At 38.6% G+C, this 21,610-nt stretch overlaps 2 protein-coding genes and 1 non-coding gene across 6 annotated transcripts; 1 reads left to right on the top strand and 2 right to left on the bottom strand.

Moving 5' to 3' along the window:
• Window positions 1-4,561: 4,561 nt before the first annotated feature.
• Window positions 4,562-16,166, top strand: TTI2 (TELO2 interacting protein 2). 4 transcript variants are annotated; one of them, XM_036894149.2, is made up of 8 exons: window positions 4,931-6,041; window positions 7,121-7,307; window positions 7,831-7,923; window positions 9,621-9,808; window positions 9,885-10,028; window positions 11,750-11,912; window positions 12,821-12,946; window positions 14,589-16,166. In XM_036894149.2, the coding sequence occupies exons 1-7, from the start codon at window positions 5,413-5,415 to the stop codon at window positions 12,923-12,925; spliced, it is 1,509 nt and encodes a 502-aa protein (XP_036750044.2). In that variant the 5' UTR covers window positions 4,931-5,412; the 3' UTR covers window positions 12,926-12,946; window positions 14,589-16,166. The 4 variants fall into 4 exon arrangements, with proteins under 4 accessions (XP_057361161.1, XP_036750042.2, XP_057361162.1 ...); XM_036894147.2 differs by lacking the exon at window positions 12,821-12,946 and having other exon boundaries at window positions 4,567-6,041; XM_057505178.1 differs by lacking the exons at window positions 7,831-7,923; window positions 12,821-12,946 and having other exon boundaries at window positions 4,562-6,041.
• Window positions 4,569-4,675, bottom strand: LOC118917010 (small nucleolar RNA U13). Its single transcript, XR_005026636.1, has one exon. It is a non-coding gene; the product is annotated as a small nucleolar RNA U13 (small nucleolar RNA).
• MAK16 (MAK16 homolog) lies at window positions 10,892-21,472 on the bottom strand. Its single transcript, XM_036894150.2, has 10 exons — window positions 21,358-21,472; window positions 19,528-19,577; window positions 19,328-19,437; window positions 19,154-19,218; window positions 18,812-18,963; window positions 18,026-18,080; window positions 15,360-15,434; window positions 14,520-14,633; window positions 13,681-13,746; window positions 10,892-13,519 (listed from the first exon to the last, which is right to left on the bottom strand). Exons 1-10 carry the CDS (start codon window positions 21,370-21,372, stop codon window positions 13,328-13,330), a joined length of 894 nt encoding a protein of 297 aa, XP_036750045.1. The 5' UTR covers window positions 21,373-21,472; the 3' UTR covers window positions 10,892-13,327.
• Window positions 21,473-21,610: the final 138 nt, after the last annotated feature.

Here is a 21,610-nt window from a genome sequence, read left to right as displayed (position 1 = left end):
ACAAGGAAAAAAATTATAACTGTGTGGTGATGGACGTAACTAGATTCTTGTGGTGATCATTTTGCAATATATAAGTATATTGAATCAGTATGTTGTACACTTGACAGTAATATAATGTAAAACAGAAATAAACATAATCAATTTCGAAATTACACAATAATTCTACAAAGTGTATAATGCCAGAGTAATAAAGTTTGCCTTTTAACTCTTAACAGGACTCTCTTAGATGACAAATTATATGAACACCCTAATAATGGATATATGTTCAAATTCCCCCCCCAGTTGTTTTAAATACCTTTTTAAAATTTGTTTATTGAAAACAAAACCCAACACTGCAGTTGGTTGAGATATCTTTAAACACTAAATCCCTATCAGTTCTCGATGCACTCTATTTCTTTCATGCTAGCTATTTATTGAAGAAACCGGGTAATTTGTGGAATTTACCACGTCTTGAGCTTGTCTGATTATACTGTCTTGGTGTCTTTTCATTTGTTTCTTTGTCCTCCAAATTTCTTGTCATTTGGTAGTTAGATCTGGAAGTTTGATTAGATGTAGAGTCAGTTTCTGTGCAAGAACATTTCATACGTGGTATGTACTCCCTACCACATTGCACCACGAGGTACATGGTATCTGATTGTCTCACTTTTAGTGATGTAAAGATTAATCAGTGGGTTCAGGTCTGTGCTAGCTCAATCCAGCCATTATAACATTTCCAGCCCATATTCCACCTCATAATCCCAATGACTATGGGTGGTTGTTGCCCTGTCCTGCCTAGTGATTCAGTAGGAGTTGTGGATAGTGACTTTCTAATTCTACCAGTTCTGTTGCATTTATTACCCTTACAAACTATTTGGGTACCCTGAAATATATACCAGAATATATGATTGATTCTTTGCTTCTTATTTGCCAATTTTCAAAATAAAGAGTTCCTTAGATAATCCAAGGGTGAATGACAAGGGTTTTCTTTTTTTAGCAGTATTATGAATTCGTGGATGTGTATATATTTAATACATTTAAATCCATTAGTCATTATTATTTTTAAAGCCCAATTGTTCCATCTTTGGCCAAAGGGTGCCCCTTCATCTTTGCTCTTGGGTTTTTTTTCTTTTTTTTTTTGTTTAGTACTTTTTATTCTTTGGGTAGTGAAGATATTATAATAGGGTGGAAAGAAAACATCTAAGTCCCTTTGCATACTTTTTATACACATTTTATTTTATTTTATTTTATTTTTATTTTTATTTATTTATTTTTTTTGAGAGGGCATCTCTCATATTTATTGATCAAATGGTTGTTAACAACAATAAAATTCTGTATAGGGGACTCAATGCACAATCATTAATCAACCCCAAGCCTAATTCTCAACAGTCTCCAATCTTCTGAAGCATAATGAACAAGTTCTTACATGGTGAACAAATTCTTACATAGTGAATAAGTTCTTACATGGTGAACAGTGCAAGGGCAGTCATCACAGAAACTTTCGGTTTTGATCACGCATTATGAACTATAAGCAATCAGGTCAAATGTGAATATTCATTTGATTTTTATACTTGATTTATATATGAATCCCACATTTCTCCCTTATTATTATTATTATTATTATTATTAATAAAATGCTGAAGTGGTAGGTAGATGCAAGATAAAGGTAGAAAACATATTTTAGTGCTGTAAGAGGGAAAATGTAGATGATCAGGTGTGTGCCTCTAGAGTAAGTATTAATCCAAGCTAGACAAGGGCAACAAAACATCCATGGATGCAGAAGATTTCTCTCACAACAGAGGGGGTGAGGTTCTAAGCCTCACCTCTGTTGATCCCCAATTTCTCACCTGATGGCCCCCCTGCAACTGTGCCTGTCTTAGGTTGTTCCTCCCTTGAGGAATCTCATGCTCTTGGGTTTTTTTTTACATAACCTCAGGTAGTATTTGATAACAACCTTGTTTCCTGGCATGATAAAATGCAATAGGCTCATCTTACACAATGCCTGCCCCATTTCTGAAATCAGTAATTTCTTAAGGAATCTTGGTTCCTTTTAGTGGACAGTGGCATTTAGATTATGAATTTGGATACTAGGGCTGCTTATAGCTATTGGATTGTCATTGCTTCTAATCCTTTTCAGTGGATATAGTTAGGATATACATTATGTGGTGTATACATATATAAGGCATATATATATCATATAGAAAGAGAAAAATTAATTATAAATTAATACTGCCATTGCCAATATAAATTTTTGACTATAGAATTTATACCTAACTTCATTGATTTGATACTTGTACCTATTACATTTTTCAGTGATAACCTTTTCTAATAATATAAAGATAATTACTTATTTGCTGCTTTATACACACACATATATGTAAAATATATATAATACATTCAATAACATCTAAATAACAATACCAGTATTACTGCAAAGAAACACTATTACCAAATGCACTTTGATTGCTTTGCCATCTTTTTTGTCCTTAGGATGTGTCACACTAATGGTATACAGTCAAAATAATGAGTTTTAATGTTAAGTTTCTTATTTTTCCATGCAGTTGTGCCAGTAACTCAAAATATACTTTGTTTTTTTAAGGAAATTCTGTATTGTTTTCTTTCATAAAATAATTATGTAAAACATTTATGTGATTCCAAAGTCAGAGTATAAAACACAGTATATGAAAAGATATCTAGGTTCCATCCCCTATCATCTTGTTCTGTTCTTATACATAACATTTTTATAGTTTGTAACTTAACTTGCATTGCTTCTTCTTTAAAATGTAAGCAAATACACTCATCTTTCTTAGAAGAAATGCAACATATACATGGTCTCCGCCTTGCTTGTCTCAACGATATATCCTGGCTTTCCACAGAGATGGTCTTCATTCCTTCACATAGCTGCACAGAACTGCATTGTGTGGCTGTACCCTGGCTTATTCAGCCAGCTCTCTGTGGGTGGACATGTGGGTTCAACAAACATTTATTGCATGACTAAATTGTGCCAGGCACTGAGGACAAAGACATGGTCTCTGGCTTCAGAAAACAGTGCTGAGGAGGAGACCTCTGCAGGACAAGTGCTCTCCTCATAAGGGACTGAGATCTTGGATCCACTTAGGGTAAAGGGTGTTGTGGAACCGGGAAGACAGACTCACATACAAGAGGGATACAATAGCTCTGCTGATTAGCACCTTGCTCCCACTGGGGCCTTAAATATGGGAGAATTCCCTTGGGAGATGTTTTTTTTGTTGTTGTTTTGTTTTGTTTTGTTTTTGTCAATGTTTGAAATTGCTTAGAAAATCACGAGCGCCACCAGTTGGTCAGAAAAGGCAAGGCTAAGTGAAAGAGGTAGAGAGGAGGGTTTCTAACAACAAAGTTCCCCTGAATAGAGGAAATGTAACTAATACAGAGACTGGGGTTTAACAATAAGAGCTAACACCTGTATAGAATTTACCAAGATCGCTCTCAACGGATTACATATGTTTAACTCCTTTATGTCTCATAACAATCCTAAGAAGTAGGTAGGGGCTACTATTACCCACATTTTACCGTTAAGGAAAGTAAAGCACAGAGAAGTTACTGAATTTTTGCCCCAGGTCACAACGTCAGCGAGGGTGGGAAGCATCAAGGAAGGAATCCCAGGACACACACACAATATTTGCAAGCAGGATCCTCCCTCAGGTTGGACAAAAGTAAATCTCTGCACCAAAACCAGCCCCTGCGAGGAGACCTATTCTTTTAACCCCCTCCTACGCGCTGGCGCACACGCACATCGTAAAACCCTGCCAGGCTTTCTCTGGACTCCTTGGGGGACTCGGAGACCTGAGAAATTCCAAAACCAGGAGGTGACCCGCTGGACACACGGCGGAGGCTAAGCCGGCACGCGGGGCTTCCCGCTGAGGGTCCCTCTGAGAAGCGGCCGGGCGGGCTCTCCCACCCTCTCCCACCCTTCCCGGCGTCCGACGCTCTGCGCTCCAGCCCACGAGTTTGCTACCCCGGGCTTCTACGACACAGTGGACGATATATGAAGTCACAAACTCCCAAAGATGGCCAAGCACCACGACCGCCCCTGGGGAACCCAACGTCAGTTTGACACAATTTCACCCTCAGAGAGCCCCCAGTGAAGGGGACAAGCAATGCCGACGTAGCGTGAGACGGGCTTAGCCACCGGGGTCACACAAAGCAGTGACTTTCTCGCCGCCCGCTGAAGACCGAATCAGACCACGGGCAGTGAGTCAATGACACTACCCAAAATGCAGGCAGTAGACCGCAGGCTTGCTCCAGGCGCCACCTGCCACCTACACACAGCACCGCACAACCCCCCTCGGGAACACCTAGCACCACTTCTGCCAGGGTAGCCTCTCGCGGAGGTGGGGGTCAGAGCGTTTCCAACTTCGTTGAACAGTAGTAGTGTCTTTGTAAACTTAAATACTAACGGGACAAAAGCTAAAACGAGTTCAAAAAGCCCCATATCAACAACAGCTACACCTCTCAAAGAAGACAGGAGAAACCAATTAACTACAAATGGTGTTAAACCATGCGGCAGTAACACCGTAGCTTCTCTGTGAAATAAAAATGATCCTTCAAGTTCAAGTCAGACGGGTAATGTGCCAACGTCGTAACAAAATTAAAGGGAGACACATATCACGCAGAAAGAACGTGAAAACCCAATCATCATGCTTTTGAACTACAAAAGGATCAAAGAACACGGCTTCCTAAGGAGCCACAGATATAGTCCACTAACTTTAAAGAAAGGGTGATACATATACTTTGTATATAAAATCTTGACATATAGAATGCTGTACACTTAAAGGATATCACAATATTTTGTGATTTTCCTTTTGTTTCTACCTTAATAAACGAAAACAGAAACAAAATTAGTGAGAGGATCGCTATATATGCAAATATTTCGCCCTAGTTCCACCCTTTTTTGAACCTCAAGTTCAATTGCTTTACGATAGTACGTCGTGAAATGAGGCGGCTTGGCCGCAGTATTGGCGGAAGCTAGCCTTGTGCTTTGCGGCAATGGCGTGAGCTTGTTACGGGGCTGCAGGTACCAGTGGTGGTGTTTGTGTCAGGCTTTAGGGGTTTCTTAAACTCTGGATTTTTGTGGGTTTTTTTCTTTCTTTCTTTCTTTTTGTATTGACCCTGCAGAAAGGCAAGTGTAATTTCTCCACGTCGCTGTTGGAAGTCAGATTTTCTCCCAGAGAGGCGCCTTTCCTTTTCCTGCGTCTTTTCCACACATTTTACTCTTATCCCGTTAGACCCTCCCCACCAGCCCCTCGCAAAACGACTCGCCATCTTATTTGGTTTTACTTCTGTGCTTTGGGCGAATTCCAGCCTCTAGGTGATCACTCCTTCCCTCTTTAGCGGATCCCCGCCCGCCTCCATCTTCGTCCTCTGGGGGAGAGCAGTCCCTCGCGGCTAGTCTGAGGAATGCGGCGTAGCAGCTCTCCGCAGGACTCTTCCTTGCCTGAAGAGTGGCCTTCCTCCGCCCTCGGACAGGCTTTCTCCCAGATTTTACACCGTTTTACCAGCCAGGAGTCCCTAAGGGACAAGGAAAGAAATGCAGCTCTTCGGGACCTCAGCGCTCTAATGGAAGGCACAGACTGTGATAGATTATTTGAGGGGAGTGGCACATCACTCCGTGGAATGCCAGAGATGCTGGGGCAAGTGGTTAAAGTCCTGGGGAAGTATGCAGCCCCACCCAAGGAGCAGGAAGGTAAAAGTGCTGGTTACTCTGAAGTGGCCGAGAAAGCGGCAGCTGTTGGGTTGCTATTTCTTAACCTACTGAGGAAAGTTGAGGCGGCCAAGAATTTGGTTTACCCTGCATGGAAGACAAGCCTACGTCACTTGGCAGGGCCCGTCTATATCTTTGCCATCACACACAGCTTGGAGCAGCCGTGGACCAGCCCAAGATCTCAGGACGTTGCTGGAGATGTGCTTGCCTTACTCCTTCAAGTTACTGAGTGTAGTTCTGTGGCGGGGTTTCTACACGGAGAAAATGAAGATGAGAAAGGGAGATTTATTGTGATAATGGAGCTTCTCAAACCGGACTTGAATAAGTGAGTATTACCTTACCCATGGGGCCACAACTTGAGCTTCAGTTTAATGTTTTAGAATGTTAGAGCTCAAAGGGATCTTAATTTCTTCATCAGTAAGTTAATAGCACTGTTGTCATAGCAGATCTCTTAAGGCCCAGAAAGATTGCAATTTGCTATAAATGATGTAACTAGATAGTGGCAAATTCTACATTAGAAGCCATGTCTTCAGGTGTTCATTCCAGCCCTCCTGACAGCTGTCCTGGGAATTGGATGTTGTCTCATTTATTTAGACTGGACTTTCTTAAATTAGGTAGGGATGGGGATTTGGAGAGCATTTAAACTTAGGGATCTTGAAATGCAGTGCTAGTTATTAGGTATAGTTAGTAGACATGGAAGCAGTATTTGGGATGAAAAAATAAAAGGTCTACAGAGAATGCTGTTACAGTATTTTCTGTGAGTTCCACTTGCCGCTTTGTATGTTAGTATTTGTAGCACTGGAGTGATGAGAAAGAATTGTGTTCATGAGTGTTATTTTATCAAGAACTTGGAGTTATAAGGCTTAGCACTGAGGCACTCTGGTGCTTCTTTTTATTGCCTTTGAGTAGGCCCAGCTCAGACAGCCTCTCTGACTCTCAATTTCATTGTAATTTAAAGATGTTACCTGTTACACAGTTATTTTTACGATTAGTTGAATAATATGTATAAACTCACATTTTAAACTAAAAATTGCTGTTCAAATACTGATTTGCTTCTTTATAATTATGTTGAAAACATTTCATTTGCTCCTCCTTTCTCAACACATCTTCACTGTAATAACCACAACACCATCACTACAGGCCCTTTACATAGTTGTAGCTATAAACGGCTACCTCTCATTGGATAAGCTTTAGAGCCCTGGATGATTGTTAAATAAATTTAGTGTAAGGTCTGGAAGTTATTTTGATCTAAATCTTAAAATATATGTTACAACATCAAGGGTTACCTTACATGAGATGTAATTTTTTCAAGGACAAGGAAATACTTTATCTTGAAATGGTTAATTTTCTTTGCTAGTTAACACCATGTCACTTTGCTTAATATGGTTTCACCTTTCCATTTAGGGAATCCTGGAAGAATAACCCTGCCACCAAACATGTTTTCTCACAGACTCTGCAACAGGTCACTCGACCCTGGCTGAACCAGCATTTGGAAAGAGTGCTTCCTCCATCACTGCTCATCTCAGATGACTATCAAACTGAGAACAAAATCCTGGGTGTACACTGCCTCCACCACATTGTGCTGAATGTGGTAAGCCACCTCTGCTCCTTGTCATCCGTATTGATAGGACAGACTGAGGCGTGGCTGTTCCTCATTCATATCACATCACTATTTTATTGTTGCCTATGATTACATATTTTATTAACTGGCTTTCTGTTAATGCTATTATGTCACTTAATTATGTTTTTCTCTTTGTATTTTTCCTCTGCCAACCTAGTAGAGTTTGTATCTCATAGGTAATATATATGAGAAACATGGGCCATTATCATGTACATGAGGCATGGGCTGTTGCCAAACTGAATAAGCAGACCTTAAGTAATTAACAATTGATTTTCAGGGGGCAAAAAAATAAAAAACTGAAAGGTATTATACTCACATGTGCAAGCTGTCACTCATGGAAACTTGTTTTTAAAATTGTATTATGAAACTTAAAAAATATATAGTAGAGTGGTTTAATGAATCCTATATACCCATAATTTAGTTTAAAAAATTATCAACATTTTGCTGATGCTGGGAAACTTTTCTTTTAATTGGATAATTTGTCTGATTGTAGCCAGCTGCTGATTTGCTCCAGTATAACAGGGCTCAGGTCGTATACCATGCCCTTTTCAACCACCTGTACACACCAGAGCACAACCTCGTTCAGGTAATTGTAAGATTTGTGAGTAACTGAGTCTGAGTTCTCAAATTTGAATAGGACATGACATGTGAATAAGAATAGTTGAGAGACATTTTCTTCTCTTGGAAAGTGAGAATGATAACTAAAGTCTTTGCCAAGTTGAAACTACAGTGGTAGCAAATGGCTAATGAAATATCTTAATAATACCAAGCAGGCATCCATATTCCTGAGTCTTCACAGAAAAGCCAGTGTTTTCTGTCCATCTGGGTCAGTTATGTCTTGCCTGAGAGTTTCAGCCCCGGGCAATGGATTCACTGAGACTGAGAAATGACAGTAGAATGTTCTTGGGGTAAAAGGGTTGATACCCAGCTTTATTCTTCTGGCAGTGGGTTGAGCACTAGCATTAAGTCTGCATTCAACAGTCTGCAGGTCCATAATCCACCTCTGTCTCTGCCTCTGCCCAGAGCGCTGGGCAGAGCTCTTTATATAGTGACTCAGTAATAGCTTATTGCCTGCCCGTGTGGAAGCAGTAGCCTAGTAGTAGGCCAATTACATCATCAAGTAGTTTCAGGTCAGATGAGGATCCTGGTCATAGGAACTTCCATTTTCCCCACATTTATATATCACTTTGGGGCAGCTTTATATCTGAAAAAGTTCTGTTTTATTAATTCCAGTGTCCTTCCTTCTGTGCTGCTTAAAATCAACACATGTGAAACTCCTTGTATGTTGCATATTTTATGTGCCATTCTTTCATCTAATAAGCATTAATTGAGTACCTACTGTGTGCCAGTAACCATTGTAGGTTCTAAAAGTGAATCTGATAGGGTGTCTAGCTTTAAGAAACTCTTTGGAGAGACATTTGTGTAAATGTATGAATATTTATACATATGTCTACAATACAGAGTGATAAATCTGTTAAAGGAGACTTTGTATAAAGTGCACTGGGTGTCCAGCAATAGGCAACCAACCAGTTTGGTGGTGTTAGGATTCAGGAAGGTAATTTGCTTATGAAGGATGGAAAGGAGTTTCTTAGGAGAGGGAAGAACACTCTAAAGACAGAAGAAACAAGTTACATAAAGTTCAAGGCAGAAACCTTGTTTCTTACTTTATGCCTGCCCTCCCTCCCACGGCCTCATCCTGCCACCTTTCTTTTTAAAATTTTAAAGTATTATTTTAGGTATTGAGAACCCAAAGCCCTAACAGACAAAAAGGTTAGGGCTCTTAAGAAGGTGGTTTAGAAAAAACAATAACAAACAAAATACTAAGAGAAAAACTAAAAATCCCAGGAGAGCTAGAAGAGAGTGCCTAGACAGTGAACTTCAGATAGGGTGGTCAAATTGGATACAAATGAGGACCACCTTAGGTTTTACTTGGTAGAGTTTATTGTAAATACATGTAAATGCCACTTTGAAATTTCTTGACAGTAGACTTAGATTTCTAAAATTTGGGTCAAAGTCCCAGCTCTACTGTTCTTCTCCTTTTATAGCTTTGCAAAGTAGAGTTCAGAGAAGATATTAGCTTATTTCAGACTGTCAGATGCAGATAATGTAAACAAATTTAGAAATATAATGTACACTTTATGTATTATTACTAGTATTTTTAGAATTCTATGACATGGATCCTAAGGATAGTAAATTAATAAACCTACTTAATCACTAAAAAATCAGTGAGTGTTGTGAATGCAAATTGATGAACTAGGGTTCCTTTCTGTTGCTTCCTCCCAGGCTGTACTCCTCTGTCTGCTGGATTTATTCCCAGTCCTGGAGAAAGCTCTGCACTGGAAGGGTGATGCGGCTCGACCCCGCACACGCTGTGATGAGACACTGCAGCTGATCCTGACCCACATGGAGCCAGAACACCGCCTCCTCTTACGCAGGACCTATGCGAGAAACCTGCCAGCTTTTGTGAGGAGGCGAGTGCCTGGGCTGCTGGGCTGCTGTACTCTCAACTTCATCTCTTTGGTGTCACATTTCCTCTTCTCTTTTTAGGTTGGGCATCCTAAGTGTCCGGCACTTGAAGAGACTGGAGCGAGTCATCATTGGTTATCTGGAGGTTTATGATGGACCGGAGGAGGAGGCTAGACTACAGATACTGGAGACCCTAAAACTTCTCATGCAGTATACCTGGCCCAGGTATGACAGCCAGGCAGATGGGCATGTTGAGGGGCAAAACTCCCTTTTAGAACTTGCCTAGATGTACATTCAGTACAGAGTATTAAGAACATGCCATATGTAATTGGATTCACATTTTACATACCTGTTGGAGTTTGAACTGAGAAAACAGCATTGAAAAGATAAAACCCATGTAACCCATGGTTACTTCAGGTGTGTATCTTTCTAGATTCATAATGCCTCTTAGAATTTTAAAGGCCATTTAGAAGTGCTGCAAGAGACACGCTTAACTTTGTTCACCCTGACATTTCTTAAATATAATTGAGAACAGAGCATTTCAGAGCACATTATTGAACATATGCAGAGCAGTGATCAGGAAAATACTAATGTAGGATATGGTTACTTAGAAAGCATTCCAACTGTGGCTTGAAGTGGGTGTCCAAACAGTAAAGTGGAATCCAAACATGTTGAGTCCGCAGAAGTTTAATTCAGCTAGAGTCCAGTGCCCTAACATACATATCTATTCTGATCCTTATAAATTACCTGACCACCTTGCCCTTGGTCACATTTATAACTAGATTGAGTTTGCTCAGTCTTTCTCCCCTACTGAACTATAAGCTTCAGGAGGATGGAAGACCACTTTAGTACATTGAATATATGCAAGTTTACTCAGTACTTAGCAAGAAGTTCACAAATATTTGAGGAATGAATGGATTAGAATAGAATGGATGGATTGGTGAATGAAATTGAATCAAATACTGTCAGCCTTTAAATAGCAGAGACCAAGATTCCAAGTAGGAGATCGGCAAGCAAATGTAGGCAGGTTTGAAAATGTCATGTATGAGGTGAGAGGTGGGCGTAAGGGAATGGAAAACAATAGATGATATGATTAATGATAACAGATGGAGGGCTGAGTAGCACTCACATTATAGGAAACTGTTTAATATTTTTTTAGATCAAGGTAAGGGATGCAAACTTTTCTTCTCCCACTCACATTTCTGTCCAGAAATATCATTTATTGTGTTTTCACATTACAAGTTTAATTACTTTTCAACTTTCACTAAAGCTTTTAATTTTTGTGTAAAAAAATTATGTAAGATTTTTACCATTTTAAAGCATACAGTTCAGTGGCATTAAGTACATTCACACTTTTGTGCAACCATCACCACTATCCATTTCCAGAACTTTTATCAAGCTAAAAACTTTTAGAACAGCTAATAAGTAGAAGTAAAGAGGTTGGGCTTATTGATGGTAACCTAGAATCTGGAATTAAATGGCAAAATTCAAACTGATACTTACACGAAGCTTAAGTGTCCCAGAAGCCAAGGTTATTTCTCTCACAAACTTCCAGGCTTAAGATCACATAAGTTAAAGCACTGTGGATCATTTCCTCTTCTCTGGGCCATAGTCCCTTGGTTAGCAGAGATCTATTCTTCCAACTCCCATAATAGGAGGGGCTGTTTCTTCCCTGTAGAAGCAAGCTTCTGGAGGGAGCAAGGTATTCTTACGCAAGTCCAGTTGTGCATATGGGGAGTATATACTGTAGAGGAAAACAGGACTTGAAGTTAATCTGGAGATTGGACTCTAGTTCTGCTTCCAGCTCTGTGGCCACTGTTACTAACTTTCACTCAAGTTCCTCCATTTATGAATGAGGGCTGTACATTTAGATGGCCTTTGAGTTCTCTCTCAGTTTTAATACCTGATTTAGAGTGTGAAGATAGTTTTTTTCTTCTTGCTTCCAGAGTTCCCTGTAGGCTTGTGGTTTTATTGAAGGCTCTCTTGAAACTGATATGTGATGTAGCAAGGGATCCAAGCCTTACACCTGAGCCTGTTAAGAGCGCCTTGTTAGAGGCAGCCACGGAATGCCTCATTCTCCTGGATCACTGCTCTCAAGGACAGGTGAAGGTAAGGGAGAATCTGCAACTCAGTACAGTTCTCATTATTCTTAGCTACTTCCTGTGATTGCTTATAATTTACTATTCATAAGCTGGACCAAGTCTATAAATGAACATGGAAGGTTCAGGTCTCCACATGCCAACCCTTTAGCCATCAATAGTTTGATCAATACCTTATTCTTCCTTTAAAGCTGTTCAGTACTGTTTAGGTCACAAGGCAAGAGGATCAGATGTCTCTGGGAGCAGGACAGATGGGCAAAAGGATCACGATCAAGAGTTTGTAAAATTTAAGTTCTATTCTACTCATCTGAATTAAAAAAAACAAAAATAAGAGATGAAATAATAGGCTATAAGCCACCAAGGGGTAATACAGATAAATCCAGATACCAGAAATGTTCCCAGTTTTTCCGAGGCAACTGTTCTTCCATATTTTTATTTATCCACGAGAATACTTCCTTTGGTATCATATTCCACAAGTTAACTTCTCAAAGCCACAGCAGTGTAGTAACTATATGCATATTTATATGTAATAAACTATTGCCTTTTTCTTACACCATTTAGGAATCTTGCATTGAAAATCACAAGGCAGCATGTAAAGAAATTCATATCTTAAAAATATTTACAAATAGTATAGTCTGTTCTTTTCAGTTTATTCAAATGATTTCATCTTAGCTTTTTAATCTCAGGCAGTTTTAAACCCTAGATCCACTCTATTTGCCTTGGTTGGTATTAAGTTGCTTCTTCATAAGCCAACAGGACATTTCCAAACATGCCAACAGTTTTTAACATTACACCTGTCCCGTGAACTGTCCCCTGGTGTCCTTCCTTCTTTTGAGTGTGGTCCAAAAAAGAACAAAGGTAAAAGGAGAAAAATAATTTTTAAAAAAAGTTCAAATCCTGTTTGGTTTCATGTTTCAGGGTCTCCTGGCCAAAATTTCCCAAAGCTGTGAAGATAGCAAGGTTTTGAACTGTATCAGGAAAGTGCAGCAGGCTTCTGAAGGTGCTCCCTACGATGGAACTTAAAGACATTTTCTTTCCACTCAGGTGTATACATGGAATTTTTTTTTTTTACTCCTAAAGAAGTAGGGAAAGGAGAACAAGGAAAAACTGATGTCTGGACCTGGTTAAATGAAGTCAGGGCAGGGAGGGAAAGAACAGCAAGGAAATGGGTGGGTGGCATTTAAAACTAAACTTCTTGGGCTGAAGCTGTTAACTTCAACACATATGCCAATGCTATAAAAATACTCTGTTCACAATTTAAGGCTTTCCTCTGCTTTCTTCTAGATTTCTTGCCTCACAGAAGTGGCATAAATAGTAAAAACACAAAAATTGTGTTAAACAAAATATAAAAGCAAAAACTGGTGGTGTGTGTGCTTAAGAGAAGTTCGAGATGTTCAGTCCTGTTTATAAACATCCGAAGGGCAATCACGTGGCTTTGGCCTTGGCCACAGGCTCTGTCTCCTGCTCATACTCTATCTCTACATAGGCTCGTTTTCTCTGCAAAGGTCCTTTCAAGGGTGTTTTGCCTTTGTGTTTGGCATCAAGGGCCTTTTCTTCTTCCTCACTGGAGGACTTATCCTGATCTTCATCACTGCTCACATCTAGTTTATCCATATCCTAATATGGGGAGGGAAAAAATAAGAGGTCATTAGATCCATTCTCCCAAACTCCCTTTATTGTCCTCAAAATTGAGAACATACCTGCCTCTGTATGTTCAGCAATCACCCCCTCTTTGTTTGTAAAGGCCAAAGGGAAATTTTTTAACCCATAAATCTCACCTCAAAATCACTTATGTCACTCTCATCCATGTCATCATCTTCCACAAACTCTCTTTTTCCCACATCCTAAAATGAAACAACTGTTAGGTTCAAAATACATCAAATTCAGCTTAGACATCCAATTTTCTTCTTTGATAAGTAAGTGCATAGATAAGCAGAATTAGTCTTTTACTAGGCAGCCAAGATATACTGACTTCCAAGTTTACCACTTCTGAATTGAACATTCAGGGGAATTTTAGGAAAAATCAGGAAACATTTTAGGGATATCAATTCTCATGCCTGGCATCTTTAGAGGTAAAACATCCTCATTTTAATTTGTTAAGATCAGTATGTAGGAAAGGGTTTACAAACAATTCTTTGTACATTCCACTAAAACTATTAACATTAAATATTAAAGTTTAATAAAATAATCTGTACCTATGTGCGTGTACCATGTAATTAAGCATCTGCTTGCTAAATGTGCTCTTTTATTAAAAATACTATCATTCAAATACCTCTTCTATATTAATAGTTAGAAATAAAATCCTTTGCAAATTTCAGTAGGTTCCTTAATGGTATGTTCTATGAACAGAAGAGGATTTTTCATTTGTCACCTTCCAGGAAAAATTTTAGAATGCTAGTAAGATTAAAATTGTCAGTGCATAAATAGTTTGTTGGCTGAACCTGGAAAACAAAGCAGCTACTGTTGAACCAAAATTAATCTCCTATGATAGAAAAAATACCAAATAATTATTTTTGGTTAGGGGACTGAGGATGGTTATTATATTCTCTCAATTACATAAAATTAGACATAGTTCCACAGATTGCTGCTTGGCAAAGCAAAACCAAACAAGGCTCACTTCATCCTCGTCGTCGTCATCTTTTTCCTCAGCATCTGAAGAGTCACTCTCTGTCTCCTGCTGTTCTAGGGCCTTATCGAAGGCATGAATGGGGAAGTTGTAGATGTCGCCATACTGAAGAACATAAACACAGACTGGCTTTTACTACATCTGGATCTTATGCTTAAAGTCTACTGTTCAATAAGCATATTATTTTCCTCAGTGTAAAGGAAGAATACTTTGATGAGTAATATTTCTATACTATTTTTTCAAGCCTAGAGGTGGCAGTGTCTTTAAAAAGTCCATTTTGACATTTAAATAATTTAGAGGCTAATATCAAACAGGTAAGTCCTATAAGGGAAGGAAATGGATTACTTAAAATTTTTATAGTCTGTAAAATCCTTGAATGGAACAAATTAATTTTGCTGACAAAGGGTGAATAGTAAGGAAAGTAAATTTTATTCATGTTATCTTTGTAAATGACACCGATTTTTTTAAAAAGAAAAAATTTTAAAGACCTTTTGAAGACTAGGGTAATATACAGGAGGATCAAAACTGTGTGGCTTTTGTACAGAGATCTGGAACTGCTGCATTTGGAAACAGGCATTGAGGATAATGGAAAAAGGGAAAGGTCTCTTACTGAACAGAGTACCGAGAGTAACCAAAGTATTTTATGTGCTTGCTTCAAAGGAGTAAAGTGAGGAAGCCAGGGCCTGCTTGGTATTTACTTATTCTAGGAATAAAACCAAAGTGAAGATCTTTCTAGTATCTCTGAAAATAAAACACATTTCCCATTGTTTCCCAGCATGATGTTACCACCTAAAAAATAACTTTACACCCCAAAGTTCCTAGCTTTCTCACCGTGTCTTGTTTCAGTCTCTCCAGCAATTCCTTTTCAATGGCATTGTCCAGCTGAGCAGCTATCAGTGCCTTTTCCTAAATGAGAAAAAAGTAAACCCATGTATTTCATTAGTACTCATTTTTCAGTACAGACGTGGGTGAAGCTATCAAGTTTTTACGAGAAAGACGTAATCACTTTTTCCCTCCTGCTATTACTGGCACTTTGGCAACCAGATATATTTCTTCTTTCCCTCTCAGAACTGGGGAACTTTTTCATTTAAAAAATTATTAGGGTTTGTAAGTAGCATTCTAAACAACTAGATTCTAACAAAGCCTTTGATAGAAATAAAAACCATGTAGGTCTATGTACATTTAAGTGTCTCAGAAAATGAGCAATCGTGAAGCAGTCTTTGTGAAAGCTGAGAAGTGGAAACAGAGATGAGACCTTAACTCTTTTACATTTTCTAAAACCCTGTTATATTCCATGTGATAGATTGAAAAGTAGATAAAAAAAACATAAAATTCTTAACCTCAGTGTAGTCTAAGACTGTACATTAATGTGATAGTGAAGGTCATAGAGGATTTTGAAATGTTACTGAACTATGTGAGAATATCACGTGTGCTTGGTAAATTACAGTGCAGGAAGACTGGGGCCATGTGGACCAGTTAAAAGGTTACTGTGATGGTTTACACTGTCCTCTAACCTGGGTGCTTATACCTCAAGGGTGATCCACTGAGATGTAGGAAGAAAATACTCAAAACTTCTGTGTATATAAACTTGTACGTAACTTAAAGAAAAGCATTACAAATATCTTCTATGCATAACAACACTGGTGCCTTGTCTCTGTCCAAAAAGCAGACAGTTGTGTGTCAGATACAGTGAGCGAGACATCCTGAGAGGAAAATACTGCAGAATGTAAAGTGGTGAGTGGTCTCCTTTATTATTATTACAACATACAGCTGTTGATAATTCTTGGGTAACTGGATTTATAGATGATACTCAGTTTACAATTAAGATAGGGAGTGGTTACAAACATATGCCAGTGATTTAACAGTTTAGTACTTAAAAAACACCTGTAGAACTTACAGAACCATTCATTTTTCACACACAAAAAAGTGTTCCAAATTTGCTAACCTTTTCTATGATGACAGTAGTATGTAATGGAGCAGAAGTTTTAAAAAATAAATACACTTGCTTTTTTTTTCAAGAGAAAGATTATATTAACAGTGAGCTTCTAAAATAGTTTTTTTGAAAAAAACCTATTCTGTGGATTGAGCAATTAAAGAAGTGATTACATCTGTATGTGATATTACTAAAAATGTGTCTCCTATAAAAACTGCAACCACACACTTAGAAAATTTGGAAACACTTTTCCAACCTATTTAAAAATCTTCCAAACCTACATTTTTCAGAGGGCTTCAATCTTGTTTGGTAAAAATAGGAAAATTTAATTTCTCCTGAAAGATTTGCAAAAACAGCTGTTTAACAATCAGGGAAGAAAACTCACTAGCTGGATCTGAATAAAAACTTCTGCATAATGGGTGGTAGAGAATGAAAGTAAAGAGCAAGTACTTAATGCAAACAATCAACAAGACATTTCTGTGTCTTTGAGGTATCTATCAGTTATAAGAGCCCTTTTAAAGACACTTTTATACCTAGAACCAGACCTTTTTGCTACATCACAAAGAATTACTTATTCCTATTAGTATGCATATTATACAAACATAGTATTTATAATATATTGGGGAAGATGTTCAAAAATTTTATTGATGGGTGAGTAATCAAAAAAATTTGGACACCAATGATTTAACAGATTTGAAATACAACTGTGATTAATGGGAGCAAAAGCATCAAGATCATTAAAGTTATTTCTTGATAGGATCAAGTAAATGTCTGTTGGTGGAAGGGAGGTAAGGAAAATTAATACCTAGAGTGACTAAAAATTTGAACTTGTCAGGAAAAGCTAATTATTGGGTCTTGAAAAGCTTAAGAAAATTCAGCTTGAGTGAGGTACCACTGAGGTGGACAGGCTGACTGCTTGCTCTCTGAGATATAAGTTAGAGCTGCCTGACTAGATTTTCCATGAATAGCACAGTATAATGATCACTATTTATTATTTTGTAATCAAAGCTGCCTAGTTTACTTCAAAGAAACAAATAATCTTGATCAATTCCTTATCAGCAAGTTCAAAACCCAAAAAACTCAATTTAGTGACCTAGTAAGACCTTAAGTGACATGAAGCTACTTAAAAATAGTTTTTAAAACTTCCAGGTGTTAACATTCTTGTGTACCACTGCAGAAATACGACTGATTAGAATGCTCAAACCCTGCTGACAGCAATATGAAATATCTAGGATCAGCACCATACCAAATTCAGATTTCTGAAACACATAATCAAGAATTTCAAGAACTAGGAGTTGCGGATCTATTTCAGGTATTCTTTTTGTTCTCCATTACATGTATCCCCAAAGCATCCCCTATTTTAACCTGCCCCCAAAGTCATAATCTTAAGATATGGAATATCAGGTATCTTGTGGAATTAATAATATTATCCATTAGTGACCCATTATTCAGTGACTGAACAATTTATTGACAGTGGTGACTGAATCTTTCTCCTGAGCCCTAGTTACACAACCCTACCTTCAATGAAAATACAGAACCTATGAATAGCAGACCAATAAATTACCTCTCTTCTTTTCTCCCTCCGCTCCACCTTTTTACTCAAAGGAACAAGTTTCCTCCTATGGGGAATAAAACACGTTATAAGAAAACCCAAGCACATGATCTTCCTTTTAAACAATGAGAAGAGAAAGCTATTGGAATTGATTTTGTAGGGCTCAGCTCTGCAAGCAAGATTATGTACTTAAGTTTTCTAGAAAATACTATAAAAAGTCAAGACATTTTTACTATATTTGAACATGCTGTGTCTGTTTTCTTTAGGCATTCTGACACTTTCAAGGGTACTCACTATGGTAAGATTAATACTTCAGTGAAGTAAGAAAAAGGAATTTTTCAGAAGACTGACATCTTTAGCATTCTCTACAGATCATAGTGAAAAAGAATTAGAGCCTGTCACTCCTTAAAAAGGTATTCAGTTAATTCTGTGGATTTCATATCACTTTTTAAAATTAGTTTTCAATGAACCCAGAGTAAAGTTCTTACATTCATGTTTATTCACATTTCTGGGGTCATTTTCAAATCCCTAATTTTCAGATTCCCTCACAGGGTTTATAAAGAAAATTTTCTGAAGCTGATTTTCAGACAGGGAAGGGATAATCAAGTTGTACTATACTGCAAAATCAAAGGGCACAACTTTAATCTGAGGTAACGTTTCTTCTTAGCATATCATAAAAGATTACCCAAAGTCGAGTTTAATAAAGAGCCCTATGAGATTCATAATCTCTCAGCTGTATAATATGACCCATGGAAAAATAGATTTAAAAATACATGAACGAATGATCTAAATACTTACTGTCGCTTTAGTGTAAGTTTTCGGATTCGAATTAGATACTGGGTGATTTTGGTGAATCTCTGCTTACATTTGTGTCGAATGAAACGGGGCCAGTAAATGAGATTTTCATCTATTTGCTCCAGTGCTTTCTCATAGTTTTTATGAAGCCGTACCTATCACACAGAAAAAGGAAGCTTGAAGAGCAAGGGTAAATGGTTAGGTCCCCACTGTTAGTAACACCTACAGAGCCTAGTCAGTCTGGCTTCAAATGTTTAATCTAGCTGCAGTCGAGGAAGAGAGAAAAACACATGGCATTTTTTCTCTTGATCAATAGTCACTGTAAGTTTATGTTCTAGGTCTTACCCGTTCCCAGAGACGCCTAGGAAAAGCTGCTCTTTCTATAACCTTCATATACAAATAGCACTGTCCTGCAAGATAAAGTAATTATCTTTAGTGTTATTTATAGGAGACTAAAGGACATAATTTTAAAAGCTGTTGTGTAGTTAATTCTCTTGGAAGTTAAAATGGAGGAGTTACCTTTCTCTTCTTTGATAGTGGCATACTGACTGTTTGCCAGGGGACAGGATGACCGATTACACAGTCCTGTCAGGCTGTATTCATTTCTGCAAAAACTCTGAGTTTTGGTTCTAGAATTGGAGGAAAAGAGCAATAATTATAAAATGGGTTACCAAGAGGGCAACTGAAGGAATTTGTTCAGGTTGCAAATCTAGACTCACCTTATTTTGAAGGAACAAAACTGCTTGTTCCCTAGTGTATCCCAGATAACCTGCAAGACAAAGCAAAAACCCATTTTAGTTGCTCAGACCCAGTAGATGGTGTATTAATACAAGAGAACAATGCCCTAGGCAGTGCCCTGCTTTACTGAGGAAAGGAGTCTTAGAGGAATGACAGGAGGAAGAAGTGGTTCATAAGATGGTTGGTCTTCTTTTCTTTACACAAATGACAGATCCTTATAGAAAAAGTAAATACAAATTAGCATTAATCATAAACCCCCACTACCCAGAGATGAAATTTCATTAGTATTCTGTAAATATTTTTGAGCTTTTTCTATGTGTGTACATTCCACAACTAGTATGCCTGTGTTTTAACAAAAATGAGTTATCATATATATTGTGTAACTTACCTTTTTAAATATTCGTTGTCCATAGTAAAAGGCTGCACAGTACGAGGTTTATGCATATACCATAATTTTATCTCATCGAGGGCAAGAAAAGTCACCTATTGCTATCTTTCCTAATGGGCTCTTTATTCATTTAGCATTTATTATATATTTGATTTATGCAAGGCACTGACATGCCTAAGTTTTGACACACAGGAGCCTCTCAAGAACTTGTTAAATGAAGGAAGGGTATAGTTCTTAAACAATGTTATCTATCTAGTTAAGGAGAAAGATATGTAAACAAAACATTCCAAAGCAACAGACTAAGTGCCACAACTGAGGTGTGTAAGAGTGTGAGAGTCTTTGAATGAACTGCCATGAGGAACTGAGAAGGGCTTTAAGTAGTTAAAAAGAAAAATATAAAGAAGTGTAAAAGAATAGAACACTTGGAATTTTATGATGTGTGTGTGGTGGGGGACAGTAAGAAACAGGTAAAAGAAATTGAAAGTTTAAGTGTAGGAGTTCATTCTGTCTATGGCCTTAAGTATCATCTCTAAGTTGATGACTCCCAAATTGTTATCTCTTGGTCAGGCTTCTCTCCTGAGAGAAGACTTGCATATATATCCAGCTGCCTCGACATCCCCACCTGAACGTCTATAAACGTTAACATATCCAAAGGGACGTTAACATATCTAAAGGGAGCTCTCAATTCCACACCTCTCAATAACGTGTTCCTTCCCTATTCCTCCCTGTTTCCATGAATAAAGCCACCATTGAACTGTTTGTTCAAATCCAAAAATCTTACTGCTACCTTTTCTTCTCAGTTAGATCTGATAGAACAGATCTTAAGTTCATCTACTTCTGATCTCCATTACTACCGTGGTTGAAACTACTTTCATCATAATCTAGTCTCGTTTTCATTCTTTCCTTCAAAAACCTTTCATACTTTTCACAAACGTCAATCAGATGTCATTTTCCCATTAAAAGCCACACTTCTACAAAACACTACATGATCTTGCCCTGCAAGCTTATCCAATTGCATTACCTGTCTCTTACCTTGATTCCTATTATTCAGTCACATTGGTGCCCTTTCATGTATTCCCCCTCTCACCTCCAGATCTTTATACTTTACGGTTCCCCACACCCCACCCCGCCCCGCCCCCCAAGTCTGGAGGGACCCCACGCCGAGTCCCTCATTGCTAGGCACCAAGGGCCGGACACGCCGACCCTGTGAACAGAGGCGGCGGAATTCTGGCTCCTTAGCCAGAGGGGCAGAGGGCTGGAAATCCCGCGAAGACACGTGAGATTCCCCACCCTCGGAAATCGGGCTTCTGAAAGCCTTGTCTGAGGAGCAACACGAGGTTAATGAGCCAGGTGCCTTCTGAGTCTCCTAAAGCAGAGGAGACACCTGCATAAAACCCGGGTGGCACAACTGGGGGAGACTCACATCATCTGACTGCATGCTATCAGGCGATTCAGCGCGTACAGCCCGGACAGATCTGGGGAGAGATCACGCTGCTTCCGGAGAATCACTTCCGGGAATCTTCGTCTCACCTATCGCGAGAGTTCTGATTTCTCGCACTTGCCCAGCATCCCCTGACGGTGTGACTTTCGCCCGCTGTGTCTCGTCCTTGTCTCCTATGGACTGCTTCCGCTCGCTATCAGTGGTTTGGCTTCCCTTGGTTACTCCCGGGCCGTAA

The sequence above is a fragment of the Manis pentadactyla genome, chromosome 7 (genome assembly GCF_030020395.1).
Source record: "Manis pentadactyla isolate mManPen7 chromosome 7, mManPen7.hap1, whole genome shotgun sequence".
Classification (NCBI taxonomy): Eukaryota; Metazoa; Chordata; class Mammalia; order Pholidota; family Manidae; genus Manis; species Manis pentadactyla.
This window is presented reverse-complemented; position numbering and strand designations above follow the sequence as displayed.